The 19,900-nt window shown below is 36.2% G+C and overlaps 2 protein-coding genes across 2 annotated transcripts; both read right to left on the reverse strand.

Moving 5' to 3' along the window:
• Positions 1-666: 666 nt before the first annotated feature.
• On the reverse strand, positions 667-5,001 carry LOC128677738 (uncharacterized). Its single transcript, XM_053758791.1, has one exon. The coding sequence runs from the start codon at positions 3,600-3,602 to the stop codon at positions 780-782; it is 2,823 nt and encodes a 940-aa protein (XP_053614766.1). The 5' UTR covers positions 3,603-5,001; the 3' UTR covers positions 667-779.
• A 247-nt stretch (positions 5,002-5,248) lies between these two features.
• LOC128677895 (phospholipid phosphatase 1-like) lies at positions 5,249-19,303 on the reverse strand. Its single transcript, XM_064436557.1, has 7 exons — positions 19,219-19,303; positions 18,977-19,099; positions 12,867-13,021; positions 11,011-11,231; positions 8,366-8,492; positions 7,664-7,846; positions 5,249-6,932 (listed from the first exon to the last, which is right to left on the reverse strand). The coding sequence occupies exons 1-7, from the start codon at positions 19,301-19,303 to the stop codon at positions 6,801-6,803; spliced, it is 1,026 nt and encodes a 341-aa protein (XP_064292627.1). The 3' UTR covers positions 5,249-6,800.
• Positions 19,304-19,900: the final 597 nt, after the last annotated feature.

The raw sequence follows: 19,900 nt of genomic DNA on the forward strand, positions 1-19,900 counted from the left end.
GTTATATTCTGAAACTTAGAATCATTTCAGACGGCGATTAATCTTACACGGATTGATGCAACTCCGTCGAAACGTCCATCACAACAAATACGAGCTTGCTTCCCGTACTATTAAATAATCTGTGGCGTTACTATACACAACTATCCTGTAGGTATATTATAATTTATTTATCCGGGACAGTGCTCTTAACCATTGAGATAAGTGGTTAAGCGCACTGTCCCGGATAGACATAGGCGCGGGTTCAATTCCCGCTCGATTCCAGAAATTTTTCATCTTATTATTATTTTCAAAAATAAGTTAAAAAAGCATATGTGACATGTATAACAAATCTATCCTGTATATTGTTGTATAAAGGTTTAGGATACATAAACTTTCTCACACTTAATAAATACTTGTGAATGCATTATTGCGCGTATTTATTTAAGCTCCTAGGTCGTATAATGTTTAGAGTAAATATTTCTCTTTAGACAAAATGTTGTGGGAGTCTTTTCGTCATTACTGATGAGATTAGCTCAGTTTTCAGCTATTGTCGGCTACTCCTACGCAAAGACCTTTTCGAAATTTAAATTATTCCGTCGGGTTCTGAGGGGTTAGTGCGTGTTTGCGTTTCACTTTTCACCATCGAATCGATTCGAAGTGAGACGCAGCGAACCAATCACGTTGCAGTAATATAATAATAATAATCATCTTTATTTCAGACCATCAAAACAGTCCATAAATATTAGTAACAATTTATACTTACTTGCTATGTTAGTAATAAATACAAAATAAACAAATTTTTATTTTGCCACAATTTGGCGTCCTGTGATGCACAGTTTTACCCATGACATCAGCAAGGGCGAGTCATACCGGTTGGAAATGGTTTTCAGGATGGTGTTTGTACTGCTGCGAACTCTCTTGAGCATAGAGGCAGCTCTTTTTCTCATGATTGCAAAGAAATCATCAGTATGCGCCTGAGCAAACATATCTGATGCACTACACCTGCGAGACAGCCCAAACATCATCCTAAAGCCATTATTGTATTGGACTCGCAGGTCACTAATGGCCCGCTGCGTATAGTTAGCCCATAGGCTGCACGTGTAAAACACCTGACAGTAAGCTTTAAACAATGACGCTTTAACCTGCTGGCTACATCGTGCAAACCTACGTGCCAACATATTACACCGGACCGCCAGCGCCCTGCGCTCCCTTTCAATGTCGGCTTGATCCCTAAGACGGTCGTCGACAATATGCCCTAAGTACTTAAACGAGTACACCCGTTTTAGGCATTGTCCGTTCAACTTGATATCAGGCACAGAGACTGGGCACCTACCGCCGGCCGCCTTAAAGACCATAAACTCGCTTTTATTAATATTATATAGCAAACCGTGCTGCCGTGCATATTGCTCACATAAACCAAGCAGTTCCCGTAGCGCCCTGACAGTTGGACTAAGCAAAACCATATCATCAGCATAGCTGATATTGTTAATACTGATATCATCAATTCTGCAACCGATATGTCTGTTGCTGAGTCCAACTATCAGGTCATTAATATAGAGGTTGAACAACTTGGGTGAGGTGATTCCCCCCTGCCTGACCCCACAATTCAGACCATAGGACACAGATAGCTGGTTGGCCCATCTGACATTGTTAGATTGGTTCTGATACCAATACTGAAAAATACCCAACAACTCCGCAGGGATATTTCTTTCCCTGAGCTTCTCCCAGAGAATGTCATAAGACACAAGGTCAAATGCTCGTGAGAAGTCTAGAAAACAAGCATAGATAGGTGTATGTCGCTGTGTATAATAGTGTGCAGTATTCTTCAGTACCAGGATAGCACTCTCAGTGGACAGATTAGAACGAAAACCAAACTGGGCATCATGTAAGTTCAAGTAGCTTTCCAATTCAATATCCATCAAACTATCCAATACCTTTGCAATAATTGTTGCTAACGAAATGGGCCGGTAATTATTTTTGTCAGTTACATCCCCAGTTTTATTTTTAATGACTGGTACCACAATAGTTTTAATGAGGCTGTCGGGCAGGTAAGAATGACCAAAACACAAGGAGAAAAACATAGCCAATACTCTATTGAGGTGAAGGCCAGCATGCTGCAAGTGTTCTATGGAGAGCCCATCATGACCAGGGGACTTTCCCCGAGTCATTTTTTTAATGACATCATCTACCTGTTTAGCTGAAAAACGAATTTGATCAGAGTCACAACAGGTCCCATTATCAACCACCTTGCTAGACAAACCAAGTGGTGACTGGACTTGGAAGTGCCGGACAAACATATCGGCGATAGTACTAGGCTCGTTGGCATCACCCACAGTCACGGGAAGACTGGGTCTAATATCAAGTTTATTTGTAGATTTCCAAAACTTTTTGAAATTTTTATTTTTACGATGTTCAGCAATAATATCCAGCTTAATTTGTTCTTGGTGCTTTTGGCACCACTTTAGTTTGCTCTTAAATATCTTACGTGTAGCACGCATATCATTAAATATAGGACCTGTCAAAGGCTGATTATGCCAAAGCCAAATCTGATACTTAGACCTAGCCAACCCGTGTGCCTCCCTAACATGTCTGTTCCAGCCCACCATTTGGGCTTTATGCTTTATATGTTGACAATCCACATGAGTCTCTTCAGCAGCCTTAGTTAAAATTTTGACAATACTTTCATACATGACATCTAGTACAACTCTATGCTCAAAAATATTACAATTTCTGTTATTACAAAGGCCAAGTTCATGGGGATAGTCAACATCCTTGAGTGAATCGTTACATAGGTGATAGTACTCTCTAATTTGCTCAATATTTCTTTCACCCCAGATAGCTTTATTATGTAATGAATAAGGGGTTACAAACTTAGGTTTAATGACACTAAAATTACATTCTATAATCATTGGGAAATGATCAGACCATAAAACATCATACATAATACTTATATCAGCTATTGTATCACGAGCCTGTTCTGTAACCACACAATGGTCAAGCCAGCGCTTAGAACCAGTCACATCACTTATAAATGTAAAAGTATTGGGGACTGAATTAAGCCTTTCTATGTCTGCACAAGTCCACTGTTCCATAGCACAAAAGTTTAAAAGTTCTGAGTAAAAAGACTCACCGGGGTGGGCATTAAAGTCTCCCAGCATATAGACACTTTCCACATCACAAGACTCAACAATTGCACTCATTTCACTAAGACATTGAGTAAACTCAATTAAGTTTGGAATCTCATCTGTCGGCATGTACACATTAATAACTAGAATTTGCCGGTCTGCCAGCGTTACCTTGATTGCCGAGAGACGGTCGCTATTACATTCTATCACTGAAACTGAATCAAACACTCCGCTCCTCCACAGGATAGCTAAACCACCGTAGGGTCGACCTCTTAGTGGGCCAGTTGACAAATCCATAGATGATTTTCCTGTATACTCAAAATTCTCATGGATACTGCTCAGTAAAGGGATGTCATAGTCATACAGCCATGTCTCCTGCAGGACTATAATGTCGCATATCTCACATAATGATTGCACAGCTTCAAATGACCGTTTTACTGATTTGCAATTAAAGCTTATTAATTTACAGGTTTGTAGGTTGTTGTGGTCCATTATCATTTGATTCTAAGTTATGCTTTATACTGCTTTTATCTATTGGCAAGTTATTCTTCACAAAACGTCTGAAGGAAATTCCGCTTGGCCATAAGCCTTTATCCAGAAATACATCTAACTTATTTTTGGATATATACAATTTGAAGGAGTTATAGCTTTTCTCAGACTGTCTATTAATTTTATACAATGCGACCTCTTCATTTGTTTTGCTTTTAATATATGTTACAATATCACTCTCTTGAGTATCCTTACTAACATTGGAAATATAGATAGGAATCTTAACATCTGCTGCCTTGAAAGTACTGTCCGGGCTTACGTCTGCTTTTCCCATGTTCCCACTCACTCTTTTCCGCTTCTTTTTTGAAACAGTTTGCCATTCCTCCACATTATTATGACCTGTTTTACGTTGCCTCATAATATTCGACATAGACGCTTGACTACTAGCCGATTTATTACTGTTTACATCCAAATTAGCAACTGGTGGGTGAAACATTCTGTCATTGACTGTGACATTGACAGCAGCCGTCAAGTTGCACGGGGGCACCACCTTCCGTGTCGGTGGCGCTGCGATAGTCGGAGAGACTGAGATAGCGACAGGTAACTTCGATACAGTTTCTCGCTCACGCGTATGAGTAGTTTCGACATCCATTTGAACAAGTGGGGCGACCGCGCCCGAGCACATACCTTCCGAACTTTTAACACAACTTGCCGTTGAGACCGATTTTTGTTGTTGTCTACCCTCGCACTCATTATTTATCGCCAAATTTGATATTTCAGAACTTTTTGGGTCTGGTGTGTATAGAGCCATGGGTCCACTGTCGTAACAATCAAGATTATCGATAAAGGCTCCTCGCTTATTGTTTACAAAGTTATATTTGTTACATACAAGGGAGGCTTGCTTCAGGTTTTCCATCTCATTCTTTAACTCGATCACCTCTGCAGAAGTAGCAAAATTGCTTTTTATGTTTTTCACATCACTTTGCAACACAAGTATGTCTTTTAGCAGTCTAGTTACATCTATGTGGTCAAACAAAATAGGCGGTAATTTTGCCAGGTCGCGAGCGACGAAGATTGGTACACTCTCAGGGTCCGTTAGCTTGAGAAGGCCTATGATATCATCAATATCACGGCGGCTTTTATCTTTCTTCCTTCGGATTTTTCTAGTCGACTCCGGTATTATATCAAAAAGCAGCTTCTTAGCCGTCACTATTTCACCATCCGAAAAACTGTCACTGCAAATCCGAATAAGCGAGTCTTCATCCATCACGTCAGCTTTGTTCTGGATAAATGCTAATAGTTCATTAATAACTATATTACATTTCGTACATTTCACAATATTAGCCGCCATTTTCGCAAAATACGCACGCACACAACAAACGTCTCCGCTCCGCAGACGCGCGCGTGCGACTGACTGCAGTGTGGTTGCCGTTGCGTCACAATGGCGCAATATGATTGGTTCGCTTCGTCTCACTTCGAATCGACTCGATGGTGACATGTAAATAGCAAAGTCGCACTACGCACACAGAACAGAGTACAATATTAACAAAGCTGCCAGTATCATGGCATCAAAAATTTAAAGATAATTTATTTTTAAAGTACAAATTATTTTATGCTGCCAGATATTGTGTTTCGTTGTGAAAAAAAAAGACAGTGAAAATTATCTATTCATTTATTTAAAACATACATTCAGACACGCATTTGTACACTTCACATATATTTACATTTTTGAAAAATTAAAAAAAAAATCTACATCTATTTATGGTTCATTAAATGCGAAGGAATGTCGACGTATATAAAATAAAAAAAATGATTACTTAAAATAATCAAAACTTGCTAGTTATTTTTTTTTTTAATAAAAACTGATCATAAAAATAAAACACGATCGATTATTATGTAACAAAAATCGTTGTTATATAGATAAAAGTGTGTTATTTAAGTTTTTGATAGTTTAGTTTTATTTTAGGTTTCACAAATAACATATTATACTTTTGAAATTGTTCACTGATAAAATTATAAAAAACCTTGTTAAAACGTTGATAGAATTCAGAGAGAAAATACTATGGAACTACCAGTCAAATTATTTATGAAATATGATTGTTATAAAAATCTTTTTCTACGTATAATTTATAAATACAAGGTGGGTAATGATATCTAATACTTATTCGTATAATTATAAACTTACGACTAGACAGGTACTATAAAGCAAATACTGTTACTCATTCCCTATTTCTTTCATATAATTTTTACTAACTGCACCCAGAGGCTTCGCTCCCGTGGGAATTTCGGGATAATAAGTACCCTGTGTGTAATTGCAGGTTATATTCCACCCTTGTACCAAACCTCATAACAATCCGTCCAGGAGATTATGCGTGAAAGAGTAACACACATACTTACATCCTCACAAACGTTCGCATTTATGCTTTTTAGGTTATATGAAATTATAATAAATTAAGTGCATAAGTAGGATCTCAGTTTTCAATTATGTGATAAAATGACATTTTGTTGATGACAAAGAATAATCACTGGAATATTTTACAAACTCTAAAATTATTTAAAATGAAAATAATTTAGAATTCTCGAACGTTACGTTACGTAAGTATAAAAATGTTTTCAAATAATTTCTTACAGATCACTGAGAAAGGAATGTAAGAATTTTTTTTGCAAATAAATAAAATATAAAACGATTATAACAAATATGTAGTATTTTAAATAACGCTAATTATCTAAGTTTTAATTATTTATTTACATAGAAATCACGCTCTCATTAGCACTAAAACTGCCTATGAAGGACTCGACATGACTACAAAACTACAAAATTCAGTGATCATCAAATATTTAAGCCATCTACGCAGAAGCAGAAACTGTGTCAATTCTTGATTAGCATTTTAAAAATCGCTTCATTGAAACATAGACTTAATTGACTACTACCATCACATTAAATTTATGGCAAAATCGATACATTCACGGATCGATTTACAGCATGTCAGCAGTACAATTCCTTTTACCATTTGGTAACATACCTTATCATTTCGTTTTAAAATAAAAAATATTTACAAAATCAATTTGCCGCTATAATTAATGTCAATTCATTTAAAAATGTTCATAATCCCGCGCTGATTTCAATATTCGAATCACATCACTACGCGGCTGCCACAGTTTTTTTTTTTAAATTCCAAGTAAGCACAGGGCTTACACTGCTTGAGGCTAGGGCATCTCCACATGAGGCTTGCTTGAAAGGAGTCTTCGTACTGATTGGTGATTATTGCCATCACTGCTGGATATGTCGCTGGTGCTCACCACGGCTGGCTGTGAGAAATTCTTGCATAAAACCAGGATCTGTAAAAAATGTTTAATTTAAAAATTAATACAAACAAAATACTTACTTAGAATTCTATTATCATTAAGGTCATTCCCAGTTTTAAAACCAAGTGATTCGTTATAATTTTAGTTTTGCAAAATGAAGTATAACCTCAACATTTGTAACTAAAAAAAATCACTTAAAAAATTACGTCATTACGGTGCAAAAAGAGAATAATTTAGTCTATGTAAGTTACGACATTAAATAAAACATCTGTCGCCATATTTAGCAAATGCGTTTTTCGCGCGCAAACCGAAATCGTGACTACATTGCGATAAATATTATCGTTCGTTTGCTTATGATGAGTTGTTATGTTAACAAATTGTTCAAATATTAGCGGTACATTATCTTAAGTATAACCATCTTGTAACAATTTACGAAAACATGCTTCGTGTGGATATATTTATTAAATGTATGCTATTTTGTTTTTTTTTGCCGCCAAACAAAGCAAATTGTCTATACGTGCTATGCAAATTTTCTACTGACACATAATTATGTTTAACATGTAATAGTTTTTGTAGTTGATAAGTAAATATTGTTATCCAGATACTGATTGAAGCATGTCATTTTAGGTAACTTAGGGAGAATAGTAGCGGATAGGTAACAACATCATTCCTAAAAACGTCAGGCACGCGGACGATTCTAAAATCACAGCCCAATCGTCAAATTAGTTGGAGAACATATGAGTATGAGAGAGAAGAGGACTAACCGTATATAGAACAGCCAGTACACCCATAGACCCGCCGACTAAGACGTCCCACCAGTGGTGTCTATGGTCAGTGAGTCGACTCAAGGAGCAGACGGCAGCGTAGATCAGACATAAGGCCTGGATCAGAGGCACGATGAGCACGGAGCGGTTGTGCCAACTGAACGCGCGTCTTTGGAGGTACCACTGGAAGGAAAGTATATTAGCTAGTAACATATTTCTAGATACCGGCAATTCGACATTTAATTAACATGTTGATAGTAAACCAGCTCAATGATATTGTTAATCTTTATCAGATTAGTGTTTCGTATTCCACGTTCGTGTATTATAAGCTAAGTCGGAATTAGGGAAACTAAAAATATGATCTTCAGTTGCTATAATGCATTAAATATTCCAATGAAGGAAGGAAGGACACGATCATTCTAAAACAGTTGTATCTAAGTGGGAAACACACATTTTTTATTGCTAAATAGGTAGTACCTACTAATTGATAAATCTCACTGAAAACATATCTGTTTTTGCTCCGAATTACATAGATGTAAGTTCGATTCCGACTCTAGTACGATTTACATAATCTTATTCATAAAAAAGTCAGCTGCTTTTAAGGTCACTTGAACAAAATATGACACCAGTGTTAGCAATAAAACACACGACAAGAATATTGTTTCTTCTAATTAAAATTGAAAAGATATTAAAAATACTCACAGCTAAGAAAAGACCGCAGTATGTCGACATGGCCGCATGAGCAGAAGGGAAGCTCCTCCCAGAGTCTATTTTCAGGTAGCTGGAGTACTTTGTGGAGGTACACGTGTACGAGCTCACATACTCCGATCTGAGGGAGAAAGTAACTGTGAAATAAATAACACACTGGAAAACTGTAAAGATCTACATGGCGGGAGCCTGCCACCCATTGAAATGAAGTTAATCGATAAATCAGAACAATAATCATATACATACACGCTTACGGCGCGAATTATAATGGTTTCCTGGTACACATAGCTTAATGAAGTTAGTAAATGATGCTTACCTAACTACTAATAACTTTAAAATACATTTCAAATGGCTCGCCTATTTCTGTTCCTTATTGGCTCCAGCAAATTAAATGATTTCTGCAATTACATTTTGCGATTATAACTCCCTGCTATAAATATACTAGCTGGTATCTCATAATATATAATGTATAATGTGAACAGACTTTCACTGTTTGTAGCTCCTTTTTCCACGGCAACATCAGATTATTTTGAATCAAATATAGTACTTATTAGTAAGATGTGACTCATGTATGGTGGTAGTTTTAATAGACCACTTGCATCCGGTGAAAGATGCAATATATCTAGGAAAGCTGCCCTCCTTAGTAATATTATATATTTATGAATATTGGCTGCCCAGTCTGGGCAATGAAGACAAGGCAATGGTAGGCCATTCCAATAACATTGATAAGAAAGCCGTTGTGTGTACAACGACAAAATTACGACTGGAATAGAACATAACTAGGAAGTAGGACTTTGTTATCAGGCTTCTATTGACGTGGAAAGAACTACTTAGGTTCTAAAGTTAGTATAATTACGTAGTAGTAGTACTAGAGCTGATGCAAATATCAGTATTGTTATGAATATCACTGAGCACCAGTATCTTGCATGAGCAACAATTGTTGACTGTGTATATAGACGTGAAAAATTTCAACTCTGTAGAATAAACGAAAGTAAGCCAAATTTAACTTGCAAGGTTCGAAAGGTAGACAGACAGAACGACAGATAGACGGATAGGACAGGTAACGAAATAAAAGCTAGCAAAAACCAATATTAGTCACAACCCTAATAAAGCCAAGTCGAGCAGACACATTTTAAACAATTACTCATGTTTATTAAACAATTAAAGACACTTACAAAGCTATATATACTATAAATACCGTGAAGCATAGATAACCTAAGGACATTGATAAAATGCCCTGTGAATCATGAAGGGCTATCGCTTGGCTGGAATGGCCACTATCAAAAAGACCGTTTTTCAGAGCATGGGACATTTTGAAAATTATTTAGTTTTTGCCCGATGCTTGCACATATACGAGTATGTCATCTGTCTATCTACGAAGCATTCCGAAGATCCGTGCTGTATTTTGTTTTGCTTGTTATGTAGAGTTGTATTTTGCAACATTAGACTTTTAGCTGACAACACACGGCGTTTGTATTGTCACCATTTGTTTTAATGGTCACAATTGACAAATATTTTCAGGTATTGTGGGTGATATCATACCACCAACATGGTATCTATAATAAATATGTACATGCGTAAGTTGTTGATTTAGTTTTAGCAGATTTTGAAATAATCTTGGTCAAATTCAAATTCAAAATTCTTTATTCAATTTAGGATGATATATATTACTTATTGACGTCAAAAATTACTTAAACTAAGTCTACTGCCGACTTCCAAAGCGCAGGTGAAGAAGAAGCGGCGCAACAAACTTCACCGCAGCCTTTTCTCCAAGGACGTCAATTAACAAATATAGGTCTTAGACTTATATTAAAAATTATAAGGACGAATTTACAGGTGTACAGAGGGATCAAATCTTTTAAATTAATTAATTTTAGTGGTCATAAATATTGTTTAACAAGATCACTAACTAGAATATATTGCATTATTATCACGACTTGTCAAGTTAGTTTTTAATGTATTTCATTTGCGAATTCAATTTCGTTGAAGGTATCTTGCTCATAACTTTGGCCGATAATAACTAACGTGTAATGGTATAATTAGGTAAACTAAATTATAACTTGTCAACACAATAAACTCGGCGGAAATCACATCTGCCAATGTGTGTAAAAATATTTAAACCAAGAACACATCGTAAGTTCTTCTTTTATCAGTGGCAAGTGTCTCCAATATAAATCCTGAACGGACATACCTTGTTCCAATATTGAATTTCTGCGAACCCAGTTTACTTATAAATATTAAATCATCGTTATTTATTTTGGTTATGAAAATTTTCCTTTCCAATCCATGGTTGACCAGACCGTCGTCAAATCGTGACATGCCAATCTTATGTCTATCCAAATGTCACTAAATGCTCATCAACCGTAGTTATTTTCAAAATAATCATTATTGAAAGGTCCCGACGTAGTAGATCATACAAGTCGTGACTCAGACATTTGCGTGGGATTTTAAGTCATTACTTTTAAACTGCAGTTTAAGTGTGGCAGATGTAAAATTAGATATCTATATTTTGTTTGAACTAAACCGTCCGCCAGTGTGCAGGTTTCCTCACGATGTTTTCCATCACCGGAAGCAAGTGGTGGTCTATGAAAACTGCTATATATGTATGAGTAAGATTGCTATATATGTGTATAACTTACCCATTACAAGTCTTGGCTTTATCAGGCTCGCAGAGATCAAAGAAGGTCGGTCTGGGAGATCCTATGACGCACTTGACGACCTCAAGTACGGTCAAAGTGACAACTGCTCCATATATGTAGTCCCGGTACATTAACCCGGCGGTCTTGGCTGTGGTTACAAGCTTGTTCGTCTTCAAGCTGTATTCGTCGTCTCGATGTTGGATCGTTTCGACTACCCACATCTAGAACAATAGAAAATAGAGAAAATTGTTATGAGGCTGTGATCATGGCAGAATACTTTAAAATTCGAATGAACCGTTGGAATGACATTGACGAGAAGAAGACGATGATATAAGAACAGTCAACAGCACATCAAGTTATCCTGCCTGAACCTCTATGGCGCGGTAATAGAGACGTATTTGCAATCAATTTAGGTAAGGAGATTGGTTTGCTGTACACTATTCAACTTTTTCTTATTACAGGCCTCGTTAAAGTTGACATTATATCACACCATCTCCAGTATAATATAACGTCATCTGGGACCCCAAAATAATGCAAATACTTATCTAAAACATTATACAGTTTGGTACATGCATTATTATATCTCAGATCTACCCCAATTAGCAATTATCTCAACATCCGTCTGGAAATGGAATGAAAAACTTGTTATAAACTGAGACCTAAAGTTGAAACTATGAGATTTATAGACTTAAAATCACAATCACAAAATAATATGGCCTAAATATGACTTCTGATTAAGCTACAAATAATATCATACTTATCTGCAGCAAGACACAATTACGTCGTTCAAATTATCTTTCTGAGATAGCAACTGACAACTGACTCCAAAATATATCTAAATTAGGGCAGAAATATGCTGAAGTTGTTGAAGGGGCAAATAGTTGTGCAAATCTCTGTTCTAGTCTACCTAAATGAGGGGTAAACCCCTCATTTAGGTAGACTAGAACATAGCATCACGTCTATTTATTTGAAAAGAAGACAGAGATCTGAATGTTGTCGGTAGTAAAATTCTGAACAGATTTTTTGGAACACCAAAAAAGAAACTTTATGGTATTCCATAAAGTTTCAGCTCGATGCAGATGACACGGCGGTATTAATGCAAACCGCTTGTGGCCATGTTGTTTAAGTCAAAAACTTTTGTCGTGACACTGTCAATGTGTGCATCATTTGACGTGATTTAGTCATGATATTTTCTTCATAATTATCACGGATTCTCAGTCGCACTAAAGTGACTGATATAGCCAAAGGGTCGCTAGTCTTAAGTGGAAATGGACAGGTATCATATGTCGTGAGGAGGATGGTAGATGAGGGCGTAAACTACTTGATTGGAGATTAAGGATAGGACGTAACCAGCAAATAAACCAACCACCGTTGGAGGGACGATATCGCCAAGACTGGAGGCGAGGCGAGGGGAAGAAGTGCTTCAGACGTGAAGCTTGGTATGTATTGGAACAGGCTTGCATTCTGCAGTGGACGAAATGAGCTGCAGAAGAAAAATCATCACGGATGTGGTGCGGAAGATGTCGCCACAGAACGCCCAAGGTTAGAGGTCGTTTAATCGCGGTGATTAATCACTCCCGCTACAACGTATATAATTAAATTTGTCCACTTCATATCTACATTAATATTGGTTGGGTCACGGTAAAGCGATGGACGAGACTGACACAGGATAGGAAGTGGCGCAAATATAGGCCTGTACACAAGTGGGTTGATATAGTCTAAAAATTATGATGATCAAAATATTCCTAAGGGCAATATTTTATGAAATTATCATGTTCACATATGTCATTAAAATAAGAGTTCCACATTCATAAATCACGAAAAACAATAGCCAATGAAAAAGCTAAAATACTTACAATTAAAAATGGCACTATAACAGTTACAGTGGCAACGAGCGAGATGGAGAACGTGTCTCCGGTGTACGGGAAAGAGAGGGCAGGATCGTTGCATGTGAAACCGCTTCTGCGGCTCGGCAGCGCCCCCACTTCTAGTAGAATGCATATTGCTGCAACTGCGGACAAAGAAAAAATATATAAATACACTTAAGTGCAGTGCGTTTTTCAAACTTTATAGACAGCTCGTGGACTGTGATTGGAGTGTTATTTACTTATAGACTGTGTATCTCGTAAAAATGGAGAACTTAAAGTTAAAGAGAAATATTAAACCTTTTGATGGAGAAAAATATGGTGTATGGAAACTTCGTATCCGTAATTTGCTGAATGAACTCGAGGTGCTTCAAGTAATTGACAAAGAAACTCCAGAAGTACCGAATGCCGAATGGACTAAGAAACAGAGACTCGCAAAGAATACCATAATTAGAGTGTTTAGCGGAATCTTTATTGGGCCTAACCAATGAAGAAAATACTGCAAAACAGATTTTATTAAAGCTTGATTCTATCTACGAAAGAAAAAGCATAGCGACACAGCTGGCATTAAGAAAACTATTACTAAATTTGAAGTTAATAGAAGATAATTCGTTAATGAAACATTTTCAATTATTCGAAGATTTACATATTATAATATCAAACAAGTTTTTTACAAAAATGCCATTTTTGCCACAAGTTTTTTCTTCGTCGAAGAGACCTTGTTTTATTCAACGCCTGACCAAAAAATCATATTAACCGTTAAGTTAACCGCTGAAGGGTTCCCTCGTTGGTAGCCGATCCTGGTCCACGATCAGGTCCTACTTATCATAATAATGCATCCCATGCCACGTGTAAAATTTCAAATTTCATGACGGCTAGACCCCCACTGAGTTCGAATTCAAAAGTTGCAATTTTAAAACCCTATTTTTGAGGTCTTAAATTTAAGATGTAACCACGAATCTGACTGGATCCCTCAAAGTTATTTTTTTCATACAAAGATCTTTTTCATCTGTTTGACCTCCGTGGCTTAATGGTCATCATGCCGGACTGCTACAGTGGAGGTCCCGGGTTCGAATCCCGGTCAGGTCAACATGAAAAATGATCTTTTTCAGATTGACCTGGGTCTTGGATGTTTATCTATATATGTATATGTTATAGAATATAGTATCGTTGATTTGAGAGTTGAGTATCCCATAACACAAGTCTCGAACTTACTTTGGGGCTGGCACAATCTGTGTCATTTGTCCCTATATATTTATATATTTATTTATTTATTTATCTGTGGCCCGATAGATAAAAAAGAACCAATTATGAAAAAATTAGCAGTGCGGACTCTAGTATTATCCATATCTCAATAAATATAACAGACAGGGTAACAGAACAAGCACATAAGTGAAAGTGCTGAAATTAGGTAAGAGCTAATGATAAATATGAATTTTCTGCAAAAACTCGAGAGACGGAAGTAATACTACTATTATTGTTATCCAAAGTCAAGTTTAATATGTACACAACAATAGAAGTAGGTATGATTATTGAAATTTATTAATGAATGTTTAGTTGTAAGTCGTAAAACTTTTAACTGTATATACAATGTGTTTAAGTTTAGTACCGTAATGTTACGAGCAAGCATGTTGGAAACCATATTGGCTTATTATTACAAAGCATAATATGAGAATAATAAAATATTAGATTCCTAAAATACTTATTAGATTCTTAAAATAGCTTAAAATATAGCCTAATCCTAATTATAAATGCGAAAGTAAGTTTGTTTGTATGTCTGGTTGAGTAGATACTCAACCAATCTTGTTGAAACTTTGCATATATGTAGTTTAAAGTATGGAGAAGGACATAGGGACCTTCCATCCCGGAAAAATTACAGTTCCTGTAGGAACATCGCGCGAGCGATGCCGCGAGAAAAAGCTTGTCATCATTATAACCGAAATTGTACTTTTAAGGCGATTTTTATTTATTTTATGAAGTTGAACTTATATAAGATAACTAGTGGCCCGTCCCGGCTTCGCTCGAGAAAAAACATAATAAATTATACGCCCAAATCTTCCTCAGGAATCACACACTATTGGTGAAAACCGCATGAAAAACCGTGCAGTAGTTTTTGAGTTTATTGAAACAGACAGACAGATGATAGGGGACATTGTTTTATGTTTTGTAAAAAGTGGGATGATAGAAAGTTATGGAACACAACATAGATTATTCACTTACATAACTTATCTCGACATAAATAACACTAATGGTTATTTATGGTCGCATACATACTATATTCTAACTGTCAAGTCCAGAATTAGTATGATTATATTTTACACAGAACAAACAAAACACATGAAAGTTGCACATTTTGGCCCAAATACTTGGGTGTCATAACGGATATTTAAAATAAAACAGCTAATACGTTTGTAATGTTGTTTTAACGAGTAACATAAAGAACGGAAGGGGCAGGCTGGCGATTTATCTTGTGTTAAATTATAATATACCTATATATATAATATATATAATAGATGTATATAAATAGGCATATATAGGCAGATAGTAATTTTTATGATGTCCCTTTTTCATATCAAATTTTATATTATACTAGCCTACAACTTCGTATGTGAGTAAAAATCCGTTTCCCTTGGGAATTTCAGAAAATTCCATCTTAAGTGCTATCCCAAACTCCCCGGGGAACCTACACACCAAATTTGAGCTTTCTACGCCCAGTAGTTTCGGATGTGCGTTGTCTGTCAGTCAGTTATTCAGTAACGCAAGAGTTTTAATCAAATAGTAATTTATCAAAAAGCTATAAACTGGTATTTCGGAACGACCACTGCTGAGAAGAAATGCCGAAAGAAAGTCATTTAAACAGTGGGTTCCTATCATGCCACAAGGGTTTTAAGCTTTGAAGCTGAGAAGATTATTAGCTTTGAATTGAAATGTTGTGAACACAATTTTATAAGCAAGATCTTATTGTAGTATAATTTCAAGAGGAATAATTTGAAATTGAAAATATATACTAACATTATAAATGCGAAAGTCTCTTGTCTGTCTCCTCCTGTCTGACTGTTCCGCTTTTACGGCTAAACCGCTGATATTGATGAAATTTTGTAAAGATTTTTTCAAAAATCAACACCCAAATAATGAGGGATGAAAGTTTGTATGAAAATTGTCAGTTCCGCTTTTGCACAACTTTCCAAATTCACGCTGGCGAAGCCGCGGAAAAAGGCTTTCGGGCTCAAGAAATTTATTTCGTAAAAAAATTGATCCTGTTATGGTTATTAATACAACTTAAATTACGACATGATAAAAATAATTCCAATGAATGATTCAGTATTATGGACTCCATTCCTATTAAGATTTTTATGTTTTATGCCTCATAAAGCGTGAAGGTGTGAGAGACTTTTAAATTTAAGAGTTACAAAAGGACTTTTTAAACCGTAATAAATGGCGGCGACCTCTTTGAACTTAACGGTATCCCTGAATTAGTAAATAGCATTTAAAACGAAAACGAAATATGGATCAAAGGTAAAGAAAACTAAAGACGACGGGCTAGCGTACCCAGATGAGATAGAAGGTCACAGTATCTCATACAAAACAGCAGATTCGGAACGCCATATTTTCTTCACCACAGTGAGGGATATAAGATACTAGCTGCGCCCGGGGCTTCGCTCCCGTGGGAATTTCGGGATAAAAAGTACCCTGTGTGTTACTCCAGGTTATTTTCTACCTGTGTACGAACATAACAATCGGTACAGTAGATAATGCGTGAAAAGAACAACAAACAAACTTACTTTCGCATATAAAATATTAGTTTGGATTGGGATTAGCACTCTGTTCCCTTTCTTCTCTTGTATTTGTAATACATATTTCTTTTCCTTATTAGTATTCTGTCTACGCTATAAATACATTGTTGTTTACTAGCGGTCAGTCCCTGCTTCGCTCATGCAAAACCTTAACAAATTATACACTTAAACCTACCTCAGGAATCAAACTATATATAAAAAAACCCGCATCAAAATTCAATGCGTAGTTTTAAATATAAGCATATATAGGGACAGACAGCGGGAACCGACTTTGCTTTATACTATATAGTGATCTGTATATACGTAATTAAAAAATACAAAACGACGCGGAGTAAATCCATTAACCTGACGAAGTAACAGAAATGTCAATTATGTTTATCTTCACGACTACATTAACAACTAAGGTGCTATAAAAGCTATTAAAGTGACAGTAAAAGGACTCAGTAGTAACTATCAATGGGTGGTATCAACGAAAAGGTTACTTTTAGGGTTGTCATACAGTAATGGTAGTGATAACCAAAGTTTGTTACGGTACTTACCTACATTAAATTCAAATTCAAATTCAAATTCAAATAATTTATTCAGAAATTAGACCTTCACAGGCACTTTTTCTCGTCAATCTTTATATTTATAGTTATTTCTCACAAGCTACAAACTACTGGCATTTCGGAACGACCACTGCTGAGAAGAAATGCCGAAAGAAACTCATTTGAACAGTGAACATTAAAATTTTCTTTAAGTGAAGTGTAGAGATTAAACGAAAATTTTGATTCTAATTTAGCACAAGGAGCGAAAATCTAGGCGTTAAAAGTTTCCTCTTCATAGTCGTATTCCTCATAACTGAGGGTCGTGGTCATTACATGAAATTAAACACAAGTAATGACTTTCTTGGCATTATTAATGGAGTGGTTTGCCATTGCCTTCTCCATTTCACACACAAGTTAATAATCAACAAGTGTGCAGGTTTCCTCACGATGTTTTTCCTTCACCGGAAGCAAGTGGTGGACGATGAAAACTACTATACATGAGTCAGATTGGTATACAAACTCATGTGGCACGAATAGGATTCGAACCTGGGACTTTTCGATCCACAGGTGGGGGTCTTAACCATTACACCACCACCGCTCCACCGCCGTAAAAGTTTAGAAAATCTTTGAAAAGGCGTATTTTTTTTAATTTTGTTGTGACAGCTTGGCGGAATTAAACGCAACAACGGAGAAATTATGGAGACGGGCCCTAGTTTCTGTTTTTGAAAATAATCCTACTCACATTGTAAAGTCGGTGAGTATGTTTGTCACTTCTTCACGCTCAAACGGCTGGGCCATGCATAAAAAAGTGTTTTTTTTTAATTTACGCGGGGGTTTACCGCGAGGTGTAGCTAGTCTAGTAAATAAAATATATATATGACAAGCCTTTTTAATATTACTTCACTAGGACTACGACTGATTGGATTAAATTGAATATTCATAAACTTTAAAATTGGTTATTCTGGGTTTAATTACGAGATTTGGGTGTACACAGATCACATAATATATATTCTGTGATCAACCGTTTTAAATCTGTGAATAAGAACTAACTGGAAAACCACTGAGACACGATCATAACTAATAATAATAATATTTATTTTCTCCACAATATACAACTAAATCTAATGGTAACTTAATCTAATCTAATAGTAAGCAGAAATAGAATCTAATGGTAGTGACTAATGGTAAGAATTTGTTATATTACTAGTGCTTAAACTAGAAAAAAAGACTGTATTTCAAAACTGCACGTTAGAATCGACACCTAAGTACGTATTGATTGAGGTAATTTGCTTTCCTGAATTAATGGAGGCATATGTTATTATTCCAACCATAAAATAAAATCAACCCAACTGCGTCCGCTTAGTAAAATGCACTATCTCGTCCGTTGCATCTCAGCTGCATACAGTGGCGTAGCTAAGTAACCATAGGCCCGGGGAGCAAAAATGAAATGACGCCCGATGCCAACTAAGCGAGTTATTATTATGATTAGCGAACCACCTACTTGTTCTTGTTACAATAAAACAAGTAGGTGTTTATTTTATCGTATACTGTTCCTTTAAAATTAACTTAATATTATTTTTTAAAAATTAAACATTTATAAAGTAACATTGTACCAGTACTTGACTTATTTATAAAATAGGATAATTACATTGATTACTGTGTATGGTAAAATTTAATAAATACTGATGATAGCCCACGGCGGCATTCAAAACGCTCATGAAATTCACCCTTACATGATCATTATAAATCTATAATTTGGTCAAAAAGTCCCGAATCGTACCTGACGCAAAAGTGCCCATTACACTCGCTGCATTCCCCCACTGTATCGCGAGGGATATGCGTTGCGTCAGATACGACTCGGCGCGGTGGTCAACACCCCTGCTTTTTAAGAGATTACTGATCTCTGGCATAAAAGTTTTTGATTTAAAATGTATATGAGTATAAACCTATAAAGATATAAGTAGGGAGCACTCGTTCTTGGCCGAAGTGGCCTCTTGAGCTAGGGGGCCCGGGTACACAGACCGCCTGGCCCTCCTCTAGCTACGCCATAGCCTGCATACATTGTTAAGATGCACTGATAACGATGAGTTATCTCTAAAGCAGACATTGTTAAGATGGGCTGATACTCATGAATTATAGTCAAGGACAACTTTCTCTTATGACCACAGACAAAATAACAATGAGGAAAAAAAAACACATTTTGTTTAAGAATATGAGTAACTACTGAATCTACTGTGAAAATACTGTACGTCGGCGTAAGACGTAAAGAGATGCATTAATTCAGCCGAACTGGCATGGTCTCGATAGCTCAGTAGTCAAGAGCACTGTCCCGGATAGACAGGGGCGCGGGTTCAATTCCCGCTCGATTCCAAAAGTTTTTCATATCATTATTATTTTCAAAAAATAAGTTAAGAAGCATGTGTGACATATATAAAAAATACATTTAAAACCAGCAATTCCAGGAATCACACTGTCAATTTGTGAAAACCCTACTACAGGTTATACAACAGTTCCAGTAACCATACAAAATTCTGTACGATAGTTTTTGAGTTTATCCCATTCATTCAGACGTCTGTCTGACACAATACTTAAGTCGGAATTATTATATTATTCTATCTATGAATTTTGAGAACATTGAAACGTTTTAAAAATCTTATATCACCGAACGAAGGAAATTTTCTATAGAGGTTAAAAGTTATCGCAC

Source organism: Plodia interpunctella, chromosome 18, assembly GCF_027563975.2.
Source record: "Plodia interpunctella isolate USDA-ARS_2022_Savannah chromosome 18, ilPloInte3.2, whole genome shotgun sequence".
NCBI classification, from domain to species: domain Eukaryota; kingdom Metazoa; phylum Arthropoda; class Insecta; order Lepidoptera; family Pyralidae; genus Plodia; species Plodia interpunctella.

Coding starts and splice junctions, on each gene's coding strand:
- LOC128677895 (XM_064436557.1), bottom strand. CDS start 19,303: ATGTCTGCTTTAGAGATAACTCATCGTTATCAGTGCATCTTAACAATG. Junction 19,100..19,218: donor AGCTAGAGGAGGGCCAGGCG/GTCTGTGTACCC, acceptor CTTTTATGCCAG/AGATCAGTAATCTCTTAAAA. Junction 13,022..18,976: donor AATGGGCACTTTTGCGTCAG/GTACGATTCGGG, acceptor CTTTGTCCGCAG/TTGCAGCAATATGCATTCTA.
- LOC128677738 (XM_053758791.1), bottom strand. CDS start 3,602: ATGATAATGGACCACAACAACCTACAAACCTGTAAATTAATAAGCTTT.